The sequence below is a fragment of the Dendropsophus ebraccatus genome, chromosome 11 (genome assembly GCF_027789765.1).
Source record: "Dendropsophus ebraccatus isolate aDenEbr1 chromosome 11, aDenEbr1.pat, whole genome shotgun sequence".
NCBI lineage: Eukaryota > Metazoa > Chordata > Amphibia > Anura > Hylidae > Dendropsophus > Dendropsophus ebraccatus.
In genome coordinates this window covers 61,735,391-61,758,131 of record NC_091464.1, presented here as the reverse complement: position 1 = coordinate 61,758,131, position 22,741 = coordinate 61,735,391, and the positions used below count along the sequence as shown (strand labels likewise).

General features: G+C 46.8%; 1 protein-coding gene across 3 annotated transcripts in view; it reads left to right on the top strand.

Moving 5' to 3' along the window:
* Window positions 1-22,741, top strand: part of MORC3 (MORC family CW-type zinc finger 3) — a 64,622-nt gene that overhangs the window by 19,954 nt on the left and 21,927 nt on the right. For all 3 annotated transcript variants that reach the window (XM_069945412.1, XM_069945411.1, XM_069945413.1), the window contains 2 exons: window positions 18,418-18,633; window positions 20,812-20,958. In XM_069945412.1, the coding sequence (XP_069801513.1) occupies window positions 18,418-18,633; window positions 20,812-20,958 (363 nt within the window). The remainder of the gene's footprint in view (window positions 1-18,417; window positions 18,634-20,811; window positions 20,959-22,741) is intronic.

Here is a 22,741-nt window from a genome sequence, read left to right as displayed (position 1 = left end):
TGTACAGCAGATAATACAGGTGTATACAGCATGGAGAGGGGGGCAGTGTAACTGTACAGCAGATAATACAGGTGTATACAGCATGGAGCAGTGTACTGTACAGCAGATAATACAGGTGTATACAGCATGGAGGGGGCAGTGTACTGTACAGCAGATAATACAGGTGTATACAGCATGGAGGAGCAGTGTACTGTACAGCAGATTAATACAGGTGTATACAGCATGGAGGAGGAGCAGTGTACTGTACAGCAGATAATACAGGTGTATACAGCATGGAGGAGCAGTGTACTGTACAGCAGAATAATACAGGTGTATACAGCATGGAGGAGGAGCAGTGTACTGTACAGCAGATAATACAGGTGTATACAGCATGGGGGGGGGGCAGTGTACTGTACAGCAGATAATACAGGTGTATACAGCATGGAGGAGCAGTGTACTGTACAGCAGATAATACAGGTGTATACAGCATGGAGGGGCAGTGTACTGTACAGCAGATAATACAGGTGTATACAGCATGGAGGAGCAGTGTACTGTACAGCAGATTAATACAGGTGTATACAGCATGGAGGAGCAGTGTACTGTACAGCAGATAATACAGGTGTATACAGCATGGAGGGGGGGGCAGTGTACTGTACAGCAGATAATACAGGTGTATACAGCATGGAGGAGCAGTGTACTGTACAGCAGATAATACAGGTGTATACAGCATGGAGGGGGGCAGTGTACTGTACTGCAGATAATACAGGTGTATACAGCATGGAGGGGGGGCAGTGTACTGTACAGCAGATAATACAGGTGTATACAGCATGGAGGGGGGGCAGTGTACTGTACAGCAGATAATACAGGTGTATACAGCATGGAGGAGGAGCAGTACTGTACAGCAGATAATACAGGTGTATACAGCATGGAGGGGGGCAGTGTACTGTACAGCAGATAATACAGGTGTATACAGCATGGAGGGGGCCAGTGTACTGTACAGCAGATAATAAAGGTGTATACAGCATGGAGGAGGAGCAGTGTACTGTACAGCAGGTAATACAGGTGTATACAGCATGGAGGGGGGGGCAGTGTACTGTACAGCAGATAATACAGGTGTATACAGCATGGAGGGAGCAGTGTACTGTACAGCAGATAATACAGGTGTATACAGCATGGAGGGGGGGGGCAGTGTACTGTACAGCAGATAATACAGGTGTATACAGCATGGGGGGAGGGGCAGTGTACTGTACAGCAGATAATACAGGTGGTATACAGCATGGAGGGGGCAGTGTACTGTACAGCAGATAATACAGGTGTATACAGCATGGAGGAGGGGCAGTGTACTGTACAGCAGATAATACAGGTGTATACAGCATGGAGGAGCAGTGTACTGTACAGCAGATAATACAGGTGTATACAGCATGGAGGGGGGCATTGTACTGTACAGCAGATAATACAGGTGTATACAGCATGGAGGGGGGGCAGTGTACTGTACAGCAGATAATACAGGTGTATACAGCATGGAGGGGGGCAGTGTACTGTACTGCAGATAATACAGGTGTATACAGCATGGAGGGGGGCAGTGTACTGTACTGCAGATAATACAGGTGTATACAGCATGGAGGGGGGGCAGTGTACTGTACAGCAGATAATACAGGTGTATACAGCATGGAGGGGGGGGCAGTGTACTGTACAGCAGATAATACAGGTGTATACAGCATGGACGGGCAGTGTACTGTATAGCAGATAATACAGGTGTATACAGCATGGAGGAGGGCAGTGTACTGTACAGCAGATAATACAGGTGTATACAGCATGGAGGGGGGCAGTGTACTGTACTGCAGATAATACAGGTGTATACAGCATGGAGGGGGGGGCAGTGTACTGTACAGCAGATAATACAGGTGTATACAGCATGAAGGGGGGCAGTGTACTGTACAGCAGATAATACAGGTGTATACAGCATGGAGGGGGGCAGTGTACTGTACAGCAGATAATACAGGTGTATACAGCATGGAGGAGGGCAGTGTACTGTACAGCAGATAATACAGGTGTATACAGCATGGAGGGGGGGCAGTGTACTGTACAGCAGATAATACAGGTGTATACAGCATGGAGGGGGGGCAGTGTACTGTACAGCAGATAATACAGGTGTATACAGCATGGACGGGCCAGTGTACTGTATAGCAGATAATACAGGTGTATACAGCATGGAGGAGCAGTACTGTACAGCAGAGTAATACAGGTGTATACAGCATGGAGGGGGGGCAGTGTACTGTACAGCAGATAATACAGGTGTATACAGCATGGAGGAGGGGGGCAGTGTACTGTATAGCAGATAATACAGGTGTATACAGCATGGAGGGGGGGCAGTGTACTGTACAGCAGATATACAGGTGTATACAGCATGGAGGGGGGGCAGTGGTACTGTACAGCAGATAATACAGGTGTATACAGCATGGAGGGGGGCAGTGTACTGTACAGCAGATAATACAGGTGTATACAGCATGGAGGGGGGGCAGTGTACTGTACAGCAGATAATACAGGTGTATACAGCATGGAGGGGGGGGCAGTGTACTGTACAGCAGATATACAGGTGTATACAGCATGGAGGGGGGGGGCAGTGTACTGTACAGCAGATAATACAGGTGTAATACAGCATGGAGGAGGGGCAGTGTACTGTAACAGCAGATAATACAGGTGTATACAGCATGGAGGAGCAGTGTACTGTACAGCAGATAATACAGGTGTATACAGCATGGAGGGGGGCAGTGTACTGTACAGCAGATAATACAGGTGTATACAGCATGGAGGGGAGGCAGTGTACTGTACAGCAGATAATACAGGTGTATACAGCATGGAGGGGGGGCAGTGTACTGTACAGCAGATAATACAGGTGTATACAGCATGGAGGAGGGGGGCAGTGAACTGTACAGCAGATAATACAGGTGTATACAGCATGGAGGGGGGCAGTGTACTGTAACAGCAGATAATACAGGTGTATACAGCATGGAGGGGGGCAGTGTACTGAACAGCAGATAATACAGGTGTATACAGCATGGAGGGGGGGCAGTGTACTGTACAGCAGATAATACAGGTGTATACAGCATGGAGGAGGGGGCAGTGTACTGTACAGCAGATAATACAGGTGTATACAGCATGGAGGGGGTAGTGTACTGTACAGCAGATAATACAGGTGTATACAGCATGGAGGAGCAGTGTACTGTACAGCAGATAATACAGGTGTATACAGCATGGAGGGGGGCAGTGTACTGTACAGCAGATAATACAGGTGTATACAGCATGGAGGGGGCAGTGTACTGTACAGCAGATAATACAGGTGTATACAGCATGGAGGAGCAGTGTACTGTACAGCAGATAATACAGGTGTATACAGCATGGAGGAGGAGCAGTGTACTGTACAGCAGATAATACAGGTGTATACAGCATGGACGGGCAGTGTACTGTATAGCAGATAATACAGGTGTATACAGCATGGAGGGAGGGGGCAGTGTACTGTACAGCAGATAATACAGGTGTATACAGCATGGAGGAGGGGCAAGTGTACTGTACAGCAGATAATACAGGTGTATACAGCATGGAGGGAGCAGTGTACTGTACAGCAGATAATACAGGTGTATACAGCATGGAGGGGGGGGGCAGTGTACTGTACAGCAGATAATACAGGTGTATACAGCATGGAGGGGGAGCAGTGTACTGTACAGCAGATAATACAGGTGTATACAGCATGGAGGGGGGCAGTGTACTGTACAGCAGATAATACAGGTGTATACAGCATGGAGGAGGAGCAGTGTACTGTACAGCAGATAATACAGGTGTATACAGCATGGAGGGGGGCAGTGTACTGTACAGCAGATAATACAGGTGTATACAGCATGGAGGGGGCAGTGTACTGTACAGCAGATAATACAGGTGTATACAGCATGGAGGGGGGGCAGTGTACTGTACAGCAGATAATACAGGTGTATACAGCATGGAGGGGGGCAGTGTACTGTACAGCAGATAATACAGGTGTATACAGCATGGAGGGGGGGGCAGTGTACTGTACAGCAGATAATACAGGTGTATACAGCATGGAGGAGGAGCAGTGTACTGTACAGCAGATAATACAGGTGTATACAGCATGGACGGGCAGTGTACTGTACAGCAGATAATACAGGTGTATGCAGCATGGAGGGGGGGCAGTGTACTGTACAGCAGATAATACAGGTGTATACAGCATGGAGGAGCAGTGTACTGTACAGCAGATAATACAGGTGTATACAGCATGGAGGGGGGCAGTGTACTGTACAGCAGATAATACAGGTGTATACAGCATGGAGGGAGCAGTGTACTGTACAGCAGATAATACAGGTGTATACAGCATGGAGGAGCAGTGTACTGTACAGCAGATAATACAGGTGTATACAGCATGGAGGAGGAGCAGTGTACTGTACAGCAGATAATACAGGTGTATACAGCATGGACGGGCAGTGTACTGTATAGCAGATAATACAGGTGTATACAGCATGGAGGGGGCAGTGTACTGTACAGCAGATAATACAGGTGTATACAGCATGGAGGGGGGGGCAGTGTACTGTACAGCAGATAATACAGGTGTATACAGCATGGAGGGGGGGCAGTGTACTGTACAGCAGATAATACAGGTGTATACAGCATGGAGGAGACGTGACTGGAGATTTAAACTCAGCTAGACTCTACATCTACAGAATAATGTGGAGCTCTCAGACCACAGAAGAAGGCTGAGCTAGCCTCCCCGAGCACAGGATGAAGCTGAGCTAGCCTCCCCAACCACAGGACAATGCCAAGCTAACCTCCCTGACCACAGGACGACGCTGAGCTAGCCTCCTCAACTACACGACAAAGCCAAGATAAACTTCCCTACCACAGGACGATGCCAAGCTAACCTCCCCGACCACAGGACGAAGCTGGGCTAGGCGCCCAGACTACACGACAAAGCCATGCTAAACTCCCCTTCCACAGGACCAAGCCAAACTAGCCTCCCCGACCACAGAATGAAGCTGACCTAGCCTCCCCGACCACAAGACGAAACTGAGCTAGCCTCCCCAACCACAAGATGAAGTTGACCTAGCCTCCCCAACCACAAAATGAAGCTGACCTAGCCTCCCCGACCACAGAACGAACTCAGCTAGCCTCTCTGACCACAGGATGATGCCAAGCTAACCTCCCTGACCACAAGACAAAGCCGAGCTAGCCTCTTCGACCACAAGATGATGCCAAGCTAACCTCCCCGACCACAAGACAAAGCCAAGCTAGCCTCTTCGACCCCAAGATGATGCCAAGCTAACCTCCTCGACCACAAGACGAAGTCGAGCTAGCCTCTCCTACCACAGGACGATTTCAAGCTACCCTCCCCAACCACAGGGTGATGCCAAGCTTACCTCTCCAACCACAGGACGAAGCCAAGCTAGCTTCCCCGACTACAAGAAGATGCCAAGCTAACCTCCCCAACCACAGTACAAAGCCAAGCTAGCCTTTCTGACCACAGGATGATGCCAAGCTAACCTCCCTGACCACAGGACATAGCTGAGCTAGCCTCCTCGACTACTCTACAAAGCCAAGCTAAACTTCCCTACCACAGGACCAAGCCAAACTAGCCTCCCCAACCACAGAACAAAGCTGAGCTAGCCTCCCAAGCACAGGATGAAGCTGAGCTAACCTCCCCGACCACAGGATGAAGCTGAGCTAGCCTCCCAAGCACAGGATGAAGCTGAGCTAACCTCCCCGACCACAGGATGAAGCTGAGCTAGCCTCCCCAACCACAGGACAAAGTTGAGCTAGCCTCTCCGACCACAGGACGATGCCAAGCTAACCTCTGCGACCACAGGACAAAGCCAAGCTAACCTCCCTGACCACAGGAGGAAGCTGAGCTAGCATCTCGGTCCACAGGAGGATGCCAAGCTAACCTCCCCAACCACAGGATGATGACGAGCTAACCTCCCCAACCACAGGACAAAGCTGAGGTTGCCTCCCCTACCACAGGACGATGCCAAGCTTACCTCCCCTACCACAGGACGATGCCAAGCTAACCTCCGCAACAACAGGACAAAGCCAAGCTAACCTCCCTGACCACAGGACGATGCCAAGCTAACCTCCCTGACCACAGGAGGATGCCAAACTAACCTCCCCGACCACAGGACGAAGCTAAGCTAGCCTCCCCAACTACACGACAAAGCAAAGCTAAACTCCCCTACCACAGGACCTAGCCAAGCTAGCCTCCCCGACCACAGAATGAAGCTGACCTAGCCTCCCCGACAACAGGACGAAGCTGAGCTATCCTCCCCAACCACAAGTTGAAGCTGACCTAGCCTCCCTGACCACAGAACGAAGCTGACCTAGCCTCCCTGACCACAGAACGAAGCTGACCTAGCCTCCCTGACCACAGAACGAAGCTGAGCTAGCTTTCCCGACCACAGGATGAAGCTGAGCTACCCTCCCCGACCAGAGGACGAAGCTGAGCTAGCCTCTTTGAGCTTATCTGCCTAAAGGCCCTATTTCAAGGGTCGTTTAGAGGAGCAAACAAGCGCTCTCAGCGCTCGTTTGCTCCTCGTTCCCCGCTCACTGCCGCCACTATTCAACGCGGCAGCAGCAAGCAGGTGAGTGCGGGAGGGGCGGCGGGGAGCTACGGTGGGGGGGGCTGCCCGGGTGATCGATGATCGTCCGGGCAGCCCATAGGATACAGCAGCGTCTGCTGCCGATGCTCCTATTCAACGGAGCGACGGCAGCAGATCGTTGCTGTATCAGTCGCTTCTTTTTCAACATGTTGAAAAACAAGCGACTGCAACGATCAGCCGACATGAACGATGTCGGCTGATCGTTGCACTCTATTCCACGGGACGATTATCGTCCGTAGCGGCCGATATCAGCCAAATACGAACGGTAATCGTTCCGTGGAATAGGGCCTTAAGATTCTACTATCACAACCTTCAATCTGTACAGACAATGGAGCCTACAGGGGGCTGCTGGAATAGCTGCACCACATGAAATCTTCATATCATGACTCGTCCCAGCCAGCCTAACCTCACCCTAGGGTTACCACAATAAAGAGTCACAGGCTGCAATTTATTGGAGAATTTTTTTGTATGGTATAGCATGACGTACAGATCGTGAAGAGGCAATGATAACCCCTAGTACGGAAGTGATGGTCAGCAATATGTGCAGAGACGCGCAGGGTCCATATCTGTACATTACAAAGTGCTCTGTACATGGTGCTCCACCCCCGTTCTGTACAATGGCTATCACCATGTTCCCGCTCATTGACTGCACATCTCAAAACAACAAGGTTCTCCAATAAAGCCTTCTCAGTCCATGGCGGATTTCCTTCGTCTTTGCGCCGTACACTATGGGTTGATCATAGGGATCAGGAGGCAACTCAGGGCCTCACTTAATGTTTTCACATAAAGGGGAGAATTGGGATAGAAAATGAAGAGATTAAAGAGGAAGCGTAGAGGACGCGTAGAACAACAAGAGCAAGATGGCGTGGGAGCTGCAGGTGCTGAGTGACTTCCACCGAGCCTGAGAAGACTTCAACATGTAAACCACCCACAAGATCTGTGCATAAGAGAAAATCATGAGGCCGTTGTCTCCTCCTGGGAAGACAAAGAGAAGGATGACCAAGTAGATGAAGATGGACGTCATGTCTCCACAGCAAAGCTTCAAGATTTCAACAAATTCACAGAATGAGTGGTAGATGATGTTCAGGTGACAGAAGGTCAGGCCAGCCGCCAGGATTGGCAGAGGAATGATGAACACCAAGCTACGGGACACAATGAAGACCACAGATTTAGCCATGAAAGTCCGGCTCATGATAGTGGAATGTCGAAGTGGGTGACAAATGGCCACATAGCGGTCAAAGGACATCAGAGCAAAAAGAGAAGACTGGAGACTCATCAAGCTGTAGAGGGTATACATCTGAGCCAGGCACCCAGAACTGGTGATTGTGGTGGAACCAAACCACAGAATGGTCAGGACTTTAGGGATGACGGAGGAGGAGACGCTGAGGTCCACGATGGCCAGCAGGGAGATGAGGATGTGCATCGGCTCCTGCAGCCTCTTGTCTGTCTTGATGAGCACAATGATGGTGAAATTACAAAAGAGAGCCATCAGGTACATCAACAGGAACAGGGTTGATACCGCAAGCGCCTTGTCCTCAACCCACGAGAGTCCGACAAGAAGGAACTCGGGAGGAATGGAGCCGAACACCTGTGATGAGTTCATGTCTCCTGGTAGAAAAGGACAAGTGAGGTGAATGGTTATTGCTGGTTTATTCTTATTCTTCTATGACATTAGGTTACATCTCTGATCTGAGGCAAAGTCCTTCACGAAGCCTGCAGATAATAATTAAGGTTCTGATGGTCTCAAAGCCATGGCCAGCTGGAGTATAAAGCTGGCTGTACACAGCAGATGTGTGACCGCTGAACCGGGATTAACCTGTTGTGTAGTGCGGACTTCCAATCATTCATGGAGAAAAGGATCTGGCGTGTTGGATCTTAGCTTCCCAATCCTTTTATTTTCAGGGAGAAAAGCTGGTGCCAGAGTTATCTGTACATGGCTCACCACCTCCAAAATCACGAGCCGACCGCACACATGGGCATAAAGAGTGATAGCCATCTGCGCAACAGGTGTACAGATGACAGTTCCTCATGTGTATGGCCAACAACATTGGACTTGGTTGAAATCAGTTTCAACTATCGGATATTCTGGGGAATGGATATAGGCTTGGTGGATACAGTCTGGTGGGGGAGCAATGATGGTGGATAAGTCTGGTGGGGGAGCAATGATGGTGGATAAGTCTGGTGGGGGAGCAATGATGGTGGATACAGTCTGGTGGTGGAGGAGTGATGGTGTGTACAGTCTAATGGTGGAGGAGTGATGGTGTGTACAGTCTGGTGGTGGAGGAGTGATGGTGTGTACAGTCTAATGGTGGAGGAGTGATGGTGTGTACAGTCTGGTGGTGGAGTAGTGATGGTGTGTACAGTCTAATGGTGGAGGAGTGATGGTGTGTACAGTTTGGTGGTGGAGGAATGATGGTGTGTACAGTATGGTGGTGGAGGAATGATGGTGTGTACAGTATGGTGGTGGAGGAATGATGGTGTGTACAGTATGGTGGTGGAGGAGTGATGGTGTGTACAGTATGGTGGTGGAGGAGTGATGGTGTGTACTTTGGAGGAATGATGGTGTGTACCAGGCTCTGGCGTCACGTGACAATCCACAAAGGTCCAGCTTAGTGATGAGCGAGCAGTGACATTTTTAAGAAGGGAATTAGCGTTCCTGTAGGCAGGGATACTAGACAAAGAACCCAACAACCCTTGTAAGGGCTTAAAATTTATATATTTTTTTGTATTACTACAGACTGCCGTCTGGGACTTGCAGTGCAGCTACCACGATTTTAGCAGCACACTGTGGTGATCGGCTGCTGGCAGAAGGGGGATATTAGGTGTTGCATACACACCCCTAAGAAGTGCTCAGTACTATTATATTTTTTGTGTTTGGTTCAGCTGCTGTTGTACATTGTACTGCTGTGATTTGTAGTACAGCTGCATAGAACCTCACTGCTCGTTGTCCTGTGTAACAGGTGGCATACACCATATACCACCTCTTACACACAGACTATACGACAACCTCCAGAAACTAGTGACTAGTGACCAGTATATTTTGTCATCTACAGCCAGTCTACACGGTTGCTTTATTATTTCTTAGTGCAGCCATATCTTACCTCACTGCTCATTGTGATGTGTAAGAGGGTGGCATACACCATATAGCACCACTTACACACAGACTCTATACGACTACCTCCAAAAGTAGACTGAGTAATATATTTTCTTGGCTTGCTGTGATCTGTAGTGCAGCTATCTCAGTCTTGACTGTGCAGTGTCCATAAAAATGGTGAAGCCCAGGGGTAAGGGTCGAGGACGAGGACATGGTGTTGCAAGTGATGCCGTTGCCGGAGGTCGTGGTTCAGGGCAGGTAGACACAGTAGCACCCGTTGAGGAGGGAGCAGTGGCACACCGCAGACGTCCACTTCCTAGCTTCTCGCAACTTACAGGGTCTTAGGGTAGACCTCTATTGAAACCGCAGCAGCGTGAACAGGTGATGACGTGGATAGCGGATAATGTGTTCAGTAACTTATCCACCACCCAGTCTTCCACGCAGTCCACCCACGCTACCCAAGGAAGTGGAACCCTTGCTCCATTAGCTCAGCCTCCTTCCCCACAGCCTGGCCCCTCCAGGGAAAGAAGGGATTCAGATCCACCACCACCACCATGCTCCCAGGTGCTTTACGCCTTGGAGGTGCTGGCCTGCCCTGCCGCTAATGTGTTGTTAGAGTGGGTCTTCAGCGCAGCTTGTGGCATCATCACTGATAAGCGCACTCGCCTGTCCACTGACAGGCTGACGTTTATAAAAATAAATCCTGGATTTCACCTGAATTCAACTGTTCAACAGGGGAAAGCAGCTCCACATGAAAATTATTCATGTATCCTCTCCTACAGTTTCTATTCTTAACCAAACGCTGACCCAACATCCAATTTTTCTAAGGGCCAACTGTGTCAGGCTTAATTTTTGGCACATTCAACTGCTGTCACATCTACCTTGTTCACTGATTTTCGAACACCATGCTGTGTCAGGCATCATTTTTGGGAGGTTCCACGCCTGCCTCATCTACCTTGTTCTCACCGCAATGCTGTCAGGCATAAATTATTAGTAGGATCCTTGTGTTGTCCATTTCGAACCATATAATTTGTAGATATAAACTTGCTGTAGGTGTCGTCGGCTGTATTTTGCAGGGCTGTCAGGTCATCTATTGTATCTCCAAGATACACACCACAGCTAAAAGTAACAGACAGTGAAAATGGTGGAAAAAGTCACTGTTTAGCAGGCAGGATCAATCAGGTAGGAAAAGGCGTAAGTAGTGGGTGGTTTTTCCATCAAATTCAATTTAAATTTGCCCTCTCTTAGATACTCCTTAAAGGATTTAAAGTGTGAACTGTCAGGAATGTGCAGTAGCCTGGTGTGAACTGGGCCTGTTGTTGCTTTTGTGTGCCACACCCGCTTGCTTCTCAGCTTCCGGCAATGCAGGAGTTAAGCTGAGAAGCTTCTGGACTTGATTAATCACCTGTGTTGTTTCTGTGATTGACGGGTTTCTCTGCCTGTCTGTAACCTGGAAGATCAGAGTGCCAGTCCAATAGGGATCCGGACTGGGCTCTTGGTCAGCATAAAACAAAGCTGAGGCAGAGTCCCAGCCCTGGCTATTAACTTAATACCCTGTCTATTCCTGCGATTCCCTTCCTAACGGCCTCTGATTGCTCGACTTGTTATTTGACCTTCCGCTTGACCTTTGACTATCCGATTTGGTTGCTGATTTTGTACTGCGTTGTCCGTGTGGTTCTGACTTGGCTTGTTTACTATCCCATATTGTGTTTGTCTGTCTGTCTTGTTCTGTGTTCCACATATACAGCATAGGGAACACCTTCGTGGTTGTCCGCAGCCGACTGAGGCAAGTAGGTAGGGACAGTGGGTGGGTTGAGACCTAGGGCCCACTGTCTTGTCCTGTAGCTCCCTGTCCTGACAGAATAGCCAGCCCAAACTGTTGTTTGTCTCATGGACAACAGGACCGCCATGACCAATATAGTGGACCAAATGCAGCGGCTCAACACTATGGTGCAGGGGCTTGCTGTAAGGGTCTAGGAACAGGAGACCGCACCCCGACAGTTTACTATGACCTCCCAGACACCTCCTGAGCCGCCGGTTCAACTCCCAGAAAAATTCACGGGGGACAGGAGAAGCTTTTATACATTCCGTGAGGGATTTAAATTGTTCTTCACATTGCGTCCTCGCTCCTCTGGAGATGAGGCTCAGAAGGTGGACATTGTTATGTCCCTTCTCCAAGGGTTGCCACAGGAATGGGCCTTCTCCTTGCCACCTGACTCTCCTGAACTACTGCCAGTTGACCGATTTTTTTTTTTTTTCGGCTTTGGGATTGCTCTATGACGATCCTGATAGTGCCGCCAATGCTGAGCGTCAGCTGACAGTGCTGAGACAGGGCAGACGTCCAGAGGAGGATTACTGTAATGAGTTTAGGCAGTGGAGTAGTTCTCCCACTTGATTTTTCTCCTCCACTGTATTTGCGAAGGGCCCCTCACATCTTAGGTTAATTTCAAAGTCCACGTATGACACCCAACAATATAACCACATGTCCCTCTACTTTACTCTACATCCATCCACACAAAAAGCTGCAAGGAAACTAAGTGAACCCTTTGGGTCATGGTTGGCCACCCTCACCTCCACCCCTTCTCTCCAGCCTGAGGTCATGGTCCGTGTGCCCTCACCTCCACTCTTCTCTCCAGCCTAAAGTAATGGTTGGCAGTCTCACCTCCACCCTTCTCTCCTGTCTGAAGTAATGGTTGGCCAGTCTCACCTCCACCCTTCTCTCCTGTCTGAAGTAATGGTTGGCCAGCCTCACCTCCTCCTGAACAACATCCTTAAACACCTTTGGATTCATTCTTCTCTTAGGTATTGGTATTTTTCATCTAATATAACATTGGGTATTTCCTCTAAAAAAATTCCCTCAATAAAACTGTGTGGTGTAGCCCCCCGGTGTGGTGATATATCGAAGAGGCGGCCGGTCACTTGCTAGTTTTTGTAGTGTGACACCACTCCTGTGGTGGATGGCCAAGATACAGCCGGACCTTAGGGTTTTGTCACGTGACGCCAGTGCCTGGTGGGCACACAGGTGTGATGTCGCGCCTGCTTTTAGTGTGTAAGGCCGGTTGAGCCCTTCTCCCCTGTGGTCGGTGTCCTGTCGGGTGGCTACTGGGTCCCTTAGGTTAGGGTCCTATTACACGCAGCGATTTTTAAAGATTAACGACTAACAATAAACGATCGCAAACGAGATTGTTTATTGTTAACCAGAAATCGTTCACCATATTACACAGAGCGATAATCGTTAGATACGACCGTTACTATGATTGTTATTGCGATCGTTACTATGATCGTTTATTGCTTCTGATCCCAGCAAAACAATGGGCAGTGTGCAAATACACTGAACGATTAGTGAAAAAATGCAGAACTTGAGCAAACGAACGTGGAATTACAGCGAAAGATTAGCGAATGATTAACGATAATTTTAGGTTCAGATCTAAGTCAACGATCAACGACATACGAACGATTTTTTGATCGTTGCCTGCAATTACACAGAATGATTATAGTTTAAATTCAAAAGATATAACGATTTTCTGCACGATAATCGTGCTGTGTAATAGGGCCCATAGTGTCACCAACAATGTAGTCACAGATGGCCAGAGCGCTGTGATGACCCTCCCGGATAGTAGGACCCGCCACCCACAGAAAGAGGAAGTGTCCCAAGGTTGCGGTGTGCACTGTGCAGGTGGTGATGAATAATCACAGACTCTTGGAATAACGTTGAGTTAGTTACTACTTGTAAATGTGTAGTAGGTAATCTCTTTGACCTACACTTGACAAAGTTCCAATAAAGGCTTGAACATAGGACGACCAGATCTGTAGGATAAGTGCAGTGTAGGAGATAAATGTGTCAATAGAGTTTTGTTGAAGTAAAGTAGCAGAGAGGAGGATGCCGTGAGAGTCTCAACCCATGTAGAAATGTGTTCTGCCGGGATGTTGGAGGATGAGGTAGAATACTTAGGAGAATAAGAATAATAAGAACACCTGTGCCCGTGTATTGACCTTTGAATCAGTCTTCACACCACCTTATGCCCACTAGCGTTGGCCAAACCGTACTAATGGGTGACACAGGAGCCAAGTCTTGTTACCTGGGTTGAACGGAATGCTGAGGGTTCCCTACTGACACCCCCACTGCAAGACAGAGTTCCTAGGCTTAATGCAACTTTGCTCTGTCTGGATCAGTTCCTGGCTCTTTGGCTCTTTAGTGGATACTGACCTGCTCTCTGACTTAACCTCAACCCACATGGTGGACAAGGAGATCTTTTGGCTGGTCCTCTCCTGAGAGGTTTAACACTGCATAGTGCTTGGTGTAGGTACTTGTGAGAAGGTTGGTAACAGTGTACTGTCTTGCGTCCTACCCATGCGGGGTACTGGCTAAGGCTGACTACTCAGGGACCTGGCAGAGGGCCAGGGCCCAGATAGGACCGCTGTGTAGAGTTGTCTAGGTTGCGTCCTTCCTCCAAACCGTCCCAAACAGAAGACTCTTGCTCTTCCCCCACCCATGGGACTAATTTCTTCTACAGCATTTGGGCAAAAAGAGTGCAATAGAAGAACAGAGAGGAGAGGTGATAGGAAAGAAAAAAGCTGAAATCCTACTGGTCTACAGATTTTGGTAACACAAACACAATAACCACTTGCGTATCATTCAGCTGTGCGGCTTCTAATACTAATTGCACTATACAGCGACATCTAGTGGCCAACTCTTAATACTACTTTCATCATAATATGACCACAAAAGTACGGACTTTTGCGAGTGCGGGTATGTTACAGTAACACCCCTAGTGGGACCCCACATTACTCCCCCACTTGAAAAAAGGTGGCGTAACACCTTGAGAAAAAGGACTGGACGTTTGTAAGGCACCAGCATGGGTTATGAGAATACATTATATTTTAGAAATACTTATAAGAGCCAATATATATAAAAATTTTGTTTTGTTACTGAAATCGTTCCACCATAAACCTTTTTGGGCAGGGGCGTAGCTAGGATTCATTGGGCCCCATAGCAAAAAACTGTATAAGCCCCCCCCCCCCCTCCCCTACACACTAATGTGTGTGTGTGTATGTATGTATGTATGTATGTATGTATGTATATATATTATATATATATATATATATATACACACACACAGATGTGACCAAAAAAAAAATTCTCTTGTGGCCAGAGGCAGAATCCTATGGTTATATACATAGGTGCAGGAGCAGACTACCTTTTGTTCATTTACTGCAGTGTGTAAGTGACCCAAGTGTTCTCTTACATGCTGCAACACAAAAAAGGGTTAATATAGAAGACAATTAGCTCTCTCCTTGCTACTCCTGCACTGATAACCCCTGACTTCTGCAGGAGCTCAGAGAACAGAGGTCAGAGGTTATCAGAGTAGTCAGGCAGAGAGCTAATTGTCTTCTGTATTAACCCTTTTTTTGTTTTGCAGCATGTTAGAGAACACTCGGTCACTTACACACTGCAGTAAATAAGGGGTTACGCAAAAGGACACAGGAGGCTCTTATCTTCCCTGGGCCCCCTCCCTCCACAGGCCCCATAGCAACCGCCTTCCCTGCCTTATGGTAGCTATGCCACTGCTTTTGGGGTACTAGAAGCATCTGTCCATATGCACCCTAAGTGGTGCTATGATGCGTCAGTTCCTTGTAAAAACAGCAATGGTGAGGATCCTTTCTCACAAGAAAGCGGAATATAGGAGAGGGGATCACAGCTAAGCCCGGTGCAGGATCTTAAACAAGGGTGTTGCAACTGGGGACACACAAACTGTAGGAGCCAACGTGGCTCAACAGAGCAGCTCAGCCGAACTGCCCAAGGGACAGCATAAAGTCTTTTCAGCATCCATTTGGGGGACACTTTTTTCAGAAGGTTTGAGAGCATCGAGGGGCCAGCTTAGTAGATTTCTTCCTTGGCTGTGCTGGAAGTATTCGTCTGGATCCAAATCTTTTGCAACAGACACACTCCTCTGTCATGGTAGAAGCTGTGGTAGTGACAGGTGCTGGAGCTGTGGTCACAGTAGGTGAAATTGTAGGTGACTTGGGGCTGGACCAGTGCAGCAGGAGGGGCAACAGAGGCTGCAACAGCAGGTTTCTTTCTGACATCTTGTCTGGTTGGTGATGGAGCTTTGGATCTAGTGGTTTTAGCCACAACAACTTGTTCCTCCAGAGCTTTCCTGTGGTGGTACTTCTTCCCAGGTCTCGTTCCAGTCCTGTGATGCAGTTGGCTTGTAGGGTTCCTGGACATAAAACTTGTAATCACGTCTTGTAATCACGAGTGGCGAGTGGCAGGTAAGTAGGCTCTTTTCCCAGCCCGACGTCTCACAGGTATCTGCTCACCATTGTAGGAGTCAGGTACAGTTCCAAATCCTTTTTCCTTCTCGAATGACAGATAGTGTCTCCTCCGTCTCTCTAGCGGTTACTCACCAGGATGGGCTTGGTCATAGTGTCTGATCAAGCTCTCTCTCCAGCTCTGCTGCTGTGACTTTGCAGGTAGCGTGTCACTGGACCAGGACTGTGCTGGTACCGCTAAGCCTGTTCCTTTTTCTGCCGTCGGACGACAGAATGGTGGACGCTTGGCAGGACCAATGTCTCTGAGCACATCCAAGAGCTACTGAGTCTTACTCTTTTTTTTTTATAAATGTAATATTATTGACATTTTTTAGAAGAAAAACAAGGTAAACAGGTAGATAGGGCTACCAAACACATACCAATTTGGGTGTATGGCTAAATGCAAAGTTAGAAAACAGACACATAACATTGCTACCATAATAAACATATATCAGCCAGAACCATCAATACACCTATGGCAGTTTTTATCAAAAACAATATGTAGCCCCACCACAAAGTATAAACTAAGGGTAAAACACAAATACACGCAGACTAGGTAAAACACATAAAGGAAAAGCAGGGAAAAAGGAGGGGGGGGAGGTACAGGTCACCTATCCAATACTCTACTCTATTCTGGAGGTACTCCAGAGCGCCCGCAGTCAAGCTTCCCAGGGAGCCCAAACGATTCAAACAATGGAAGTTGGTTGTTCAGGGATGCGGTGAGTCTTTTCAAGGCCCCCTGATTTCTTTTACCCCTAGCCAGTAGGTCCTCAAAGATGGAGGGGATGTCCGCCTCCAATTGCGGGGGATGAGGGTCCTTAGCTGCTGTACGTATCTGTAGCATCAGTTTGGTAGGTTTTTACCAGTGTTTTAGGCGTAACATTAAAAAGGTATGTTAGGGGATCTAAAGGGACCGAAACTTTCCAAGACTGATGAAAGCATGCAGCCACCTGGAGCCAGAAGCCCGTATAAGCGGGCAGGTAAAACTGACTTGTTTATATATGTTCCTCAAGTCGGTACAATTACGATATGTAACTTGCATAACTTTCATTTTATTTGATGGCTTTTAAAAAAATTAAAGCCTATTTAAAAAAATTAATGTTCCTTTAAAATCGCTCTATTACTAGGCTTATAACGCTTTTATCCTTTGTTCTATGGGGCATTGTGAGGTGTAATTTTTTTGTGCCATGATGTGTACTTTCTATCGGTACCTTGATTGCGCATATACAACTTTTTGATCGCGTTTTATTACAATTTTTCAGGATTTGATGCGACTAAAAATGCGCTATTTTGCACTTTGGACTTTTTTGGCGCTTACGTCATTTACCGTGCGAGATCAGGAACGTGATTAATTTAAAAATTCAGGTGATAATGCACACGGCGATACCAAACTTGTTTGTTTATTTTTATTTATAAAATAGGGAACAGAGGGTGATTCAAACTTTTTATTAGGGAAGGGGATTATTTATTTATAAAAAAAAAAAAAAAATATTTACTTTTTTACACACACTAGAAGCCCCCCTAGGGGACTTCTAGTATGACTGCTCTGATCTCTTTATAGAGATCTATGCAGTATAGATATACTGCATAGATTCTTGAGATAGGCACTGTATTGCTTTTTGGCTATTGCAACCGAAAGCAATAGAGTGCCGAGCGGGATCAGCGCCATTACGGTGCAGACCCCGGTGGGGACCAGATGTGGCGATTTCTAACTAACAGGATGATAACTAACAGGAGGATGCCTACAGTGGGCTCGCTATTCCATTAGGTGATACTACATACTCTGTGCAGACTGGGGTGTGCAATATGCTGGGGGCCTGATACTGGGCGTATAATTTGCTCTAGGCTTGATACTGTGTCGTGTAATATTCTGGGGGTCTGATACTGGGGCGTGTAATATGCTGGAGGACTGATACTGGGTGTATAATTTGCTCTAGGCCTGATACTGGGGTTTATATTATGATGGGGGCCTGATACTGGGCTGTGTAATATGCTCCCTCTGTATTTTCCATACTGTAAGATCTATACTATAAAGAAAATATAGGGAAAATTCTGCAAAAATGGTGCAACCCACCATTGACCAGCCACATGCCCACAAACCATACCCAGGTGGCACCGCCACAATAAGCCACACTCCTGGAAGTATAAGCTGAAAGTCCTTGGAAAAACCTTTCAAATGTTGGTAACTATGCAAGTCTGTCTTGAGTTTGGAAACAATATTATCAACCCGCGTAAGGGTTACAGCTGCCCATAGAAGTCTATGGAATGGAGGGGGGTATGGCTGAAGAGAGCCAAAAGCAAAAAGCGACTACATGGGCTTACAAATTTCAAGGAACATAAGAGGTTCTGACATGTTTAATTCTTTATTTCTTTCAGCTTTGGGTTCAGCGACAAGGTTGCAGTACAGGGTCATGTTCCTGTTGGCCTTTACGGAAATGGTTTTAAATCTGGATCCATGCGCCTGGGCAGAGACGCTATTGTGCTGACCAAAAACGAGTCTGGGATGCACGTGGGAATGTTGTCTCAGACCTACCTGGAAGTTATCAATGCAGAACACGTCATTGTGCCCATCATCTCTTTCACCAAGCAAAATATCCTTTTTATTGCAAGTAGTGAATGTGCATGTGGCGCCATACAGAACTCTCTAGGGGTAAATTACTCACAGATATTAGTAAGGTGCATTTACATGTGTGATATACCTGTACTCTGTAACATCGTGTCTGACTCAGGAAAATCTTTTGTGTGTTTTTTCCGCTCCTCTATACTGAAGCAAAGGCATACTAGCTGGCTGTGCAGTTCTTGGAAGATACTATTCTCCCTGCAGAGATCCAGCGTATTACAGGTAGGAAAATATGCAAAATTCTTCCTCTAGAAAAGAAGAACATTGGGGAGATTTATGAAACAGGTCTGTAACCATGACAAGGGGTCATCCTCAATGGATCCATCACTTCCGGTCACCTGGAGGGTGAGAGCATCTATGGACTTGAGGATATGAAGAGCGCCGCAGCCGCGGCGTGAAGACCAGCCTCGCGTCTACGTATCGTCTCGGGCCCACGTCAGACACCAGGAACTGGGGACTGGAGCAAAAAAATGCCCCTCTGCTGGAGTACCCCTTTAAATAAGTTCAAGGGAGACCTGGATGCTTTTCTTGAAAAATATTACAAGTTATGGGCATTAGATTTCCAGTGATATGTTGATCCAGGGATTAGTCTGGTCACCGTTGGAGTGGGGGGGGGGAGTTTTCTCCCTGTGGTGGGGCTATTGTCGTCTGCCTTGTGGGGGGTTTTGCCTTCCCCTGGATCAACACAGTAGGGTTTCCCTAGGTTGAACCTGATGGACTCTAGTCGTCTTTCAACCTTATTTACTATGTTACTATGTAAACATGGTCCTACCAAAAGGCCTAAATAGTGCGGTCTATGCGCACCCGAAACTACCCAACACAAAAAACAAAAAAAACCGAATGCAAGACCAATGTAAATATAAATATTTTTTTTTATTATTATTAGTATATCAAAAAAAGATTATTTAAAAATACATAATGGGGGGGGCTGAAGCTAATACAAATCCCCATACAAACGGTGGATCAAAGAGTTCTTTATACATAAAATGCTATATCAAAAGGTAGGAAAAAAATAGACAACCTACATATACAAACATATATACTGGGCACTGGGTTGGTACTACATACAGCAAGTAAATAACTCCCACAGTGGGTATATGGCAGAGAGACATATAAAAAAACGCCATAAACACATAGTAGATATTACCCATACATGTCCTTAGTATATAAGTCCACCTCACCGTACACCCGACGCGCGTTTCGCGTGTTGCTTTCTCGAGGGTGATCATCACCCTCGAGAAAGCAACACGCGAAACGCGCGTCGGGTGTACGGTGAGGTGGACTTATATACTAAGGACATGTATGGGTAATATCTACTATGTGTTTATGGCGTTTTTTTATATGTCTCTCTGCCATATACCCACTGTGGGAGTTATTTACTTGCTGTATGTAGTACCAACCCAGTGCCCAGTATATATGTTTGTATATGTAGGTTGTCTATTTTTTTCCTACCTTTTGATATAGCATTTTATGTATAAAGAACTCTTTGATCCACCGTTTGTATGGGGATTTGTATTAGCTTCAGCCCCCCCCATTATGTATTTTTAAATAATCTTTTTTTGATATACTAATAATAATAATAAAAAATATTTATATTTACATTGGTCTTGCATTCGTTTTTTTTTGTTTTTTATGTAAACATGGTGTAAAGTGAAACTGGCTCAGTTGCCCCTAGCAACCAATCAGATTCCACCTTTCATTTTCCAAAGAGTCTGTGAGGAATGAAAGGTGGAATCTGATTGGTTGCTAGGGGCAACTGAGCCAGTTTCACTTCATCATGTTTGATAAATCTCCCCCATTGTCTCTATTGCCCCCATGGGGGTATCTAGATTATCAAACATTGGATGTAAATAAATTAGGTTGTTAAAGGGATCCAATCAAAGATCGCTCATTGCTCTTGCACAATAGTGTTATGGTCTGTGCTGCAGCATGGTCCCGCTCATTTGATCGGCATGGGAGCTATGCTGCACTTCCCTACACGGATGGTCTGTAGCGCCAGCCCTGTAGACCAGTTATTTTCAGGATCGGTGGACGTTAAAAAAGTGATGTTACCCTAAAGATTTGGTGTAGTTTTCTATGATGGGGAAACCCCCTATCATTCTATAGATGAATAGATAGACAATGTTGTAAGTTCCTTGACTCCACAAACAGCATCTGGTGAAGACCCAGAACTCTGATGCGAATCTCAAGGCAATCTTGAAACATTCTCTTCTGAAAACTGAAAGCGCCCTGCTGACAGAACTGGATGCAATTTTTGGGAAAAAGGGAACAAGGATCATCATCTGGAATTTAAGAAGGTATGCCTACATGTTTTATAGTAATACCGTATTCTCTAGATGCCGAATGCAAAATGGGGGCATTATAAACTATATCAGCCATGGCAAAGGAGGAGATTGTGAACCAGACGCAGACGCCAAAGAGCTGTGAGGAAATGGCAGCAGTAGATATAAAAACTAGGGACCGCAATACTGCTGTGTAGAATGTTTGTCAACAGGAGTCCATCATTTTAGAAAACAGCAGTCACTTTTACTATAGCTATAGATAGAGTTGTGGTAGGGGTTCCCTAGCGTGATAAACGTTTTGTTAGAATTGTTGTAGGAAGTACTCTGAGGCTTTCAGCTGTCTCTATAAGGCCGGAATCACACTCAGCGTTTGGCTAAGGCTGTCCAGGTATGATGGGAGTTGTAGTTTTGCAATAGCTGGAGAGCCGCATGCTGGACGGCTGTGCATTATGCTGCGTTTACACAGAACGTTTATCGTTTGAATTTGCGCGATAACTATCGAATTCGAATGATCGTACGTGTAAACGCAGCAAACGAGACGAGCGAGAAATCGTTCATTTTGATCTTACTTGTTCTTAAATCGTCGTTCGCAAAAAAATTGCAGATCGTTCCGTGTAAACGGTCGTCCACCGATTTTAACCTATGTGCGAGATAGGCTTAATCGATCGCAAAACGATTTTTCCATACGATATATCGTTCTGTCTAAACGCTGATCGTTATAAAAAAACAATTGTTACTTCGAAATCGTTAATCGTACGATCGGGCGAATTAACGCTCCCGTGTAAACGCAGCATTAGGAAATGGAGTTGAGGCTTGTTTCTCGCTGGGAGGTAACTTGAAGCAAAAGAACCTTCCCTTCTTTTAAGGGCCCTATTACACCTACAGACATCTGACCAATTTATCTGACAGATTTTTACAGCCAAAGCCAGGAACAGACTATGGACAGAGAACAGGTCATAAAGAAAAGACTGCGATTTCTCCCTTTTTTTTTTTTTTTTTTTTTTTTTTTTTTTCAAATCCATTCCTGGCTTTGGCTTAAAAAAAAATCTGTCACCTAAATTGGTCAGAAATCTGTTGGTGTAATAGGTTCCTAACCCTTTAGCCTTGTTCCTTTATTTAAAGGGGTAGTGCGGCGCATAAAAATTATTCACAGAATAACACACATTACAAAGTTATACAACTTGGTAATGTATGTTATGTCTGTGAATAGCCCCCTTCCCCGTGTCCCACCACCCCCACCCGTGTACCCGGAAGTGTTGGTGCATTATACGTTACCTGATCCGTGTCGAGGGCCATTTTGTGCCAAACGTCATCTTCGGACGGACGGCCGAGTTGCTGCCGCCTGTCCTCCCTCCTCCGCGTCACAACTGTGCTCAGCCGCGATTGGCTGAGCACAGTTATGCTCAGCCAATCGCGGCTGATGACGCGACTGCGTCATCAGCTGCTCAGTCGCGATTGGCTGAGCACAGTTATGCTCAGCCAATCGCGGCTGAGCATCGGATGACGCTGCAGAGGGCGTCCGGCATTCGGAGCTGTTCGCCGGCCGAAGAAGACGTCACTGAATGAAGATCGGAGACGGGTGTCAGCAGGTGACAGGTGAGTATAGCGCACCACACTTCCGGGTACACGGGTGGGTGTGGTGGGACACGAGGAAGGGGGCCATTCACAGACATAACATACATTACAAAATTGTATAACTTTGTAATGTGTGTTATTCTGTGAATAATTCTTTACCGCCGCACTACCCCTTTAATCCACACATTCTCCTTATACAGTGTGACAGGTGTATGTCTGTGCT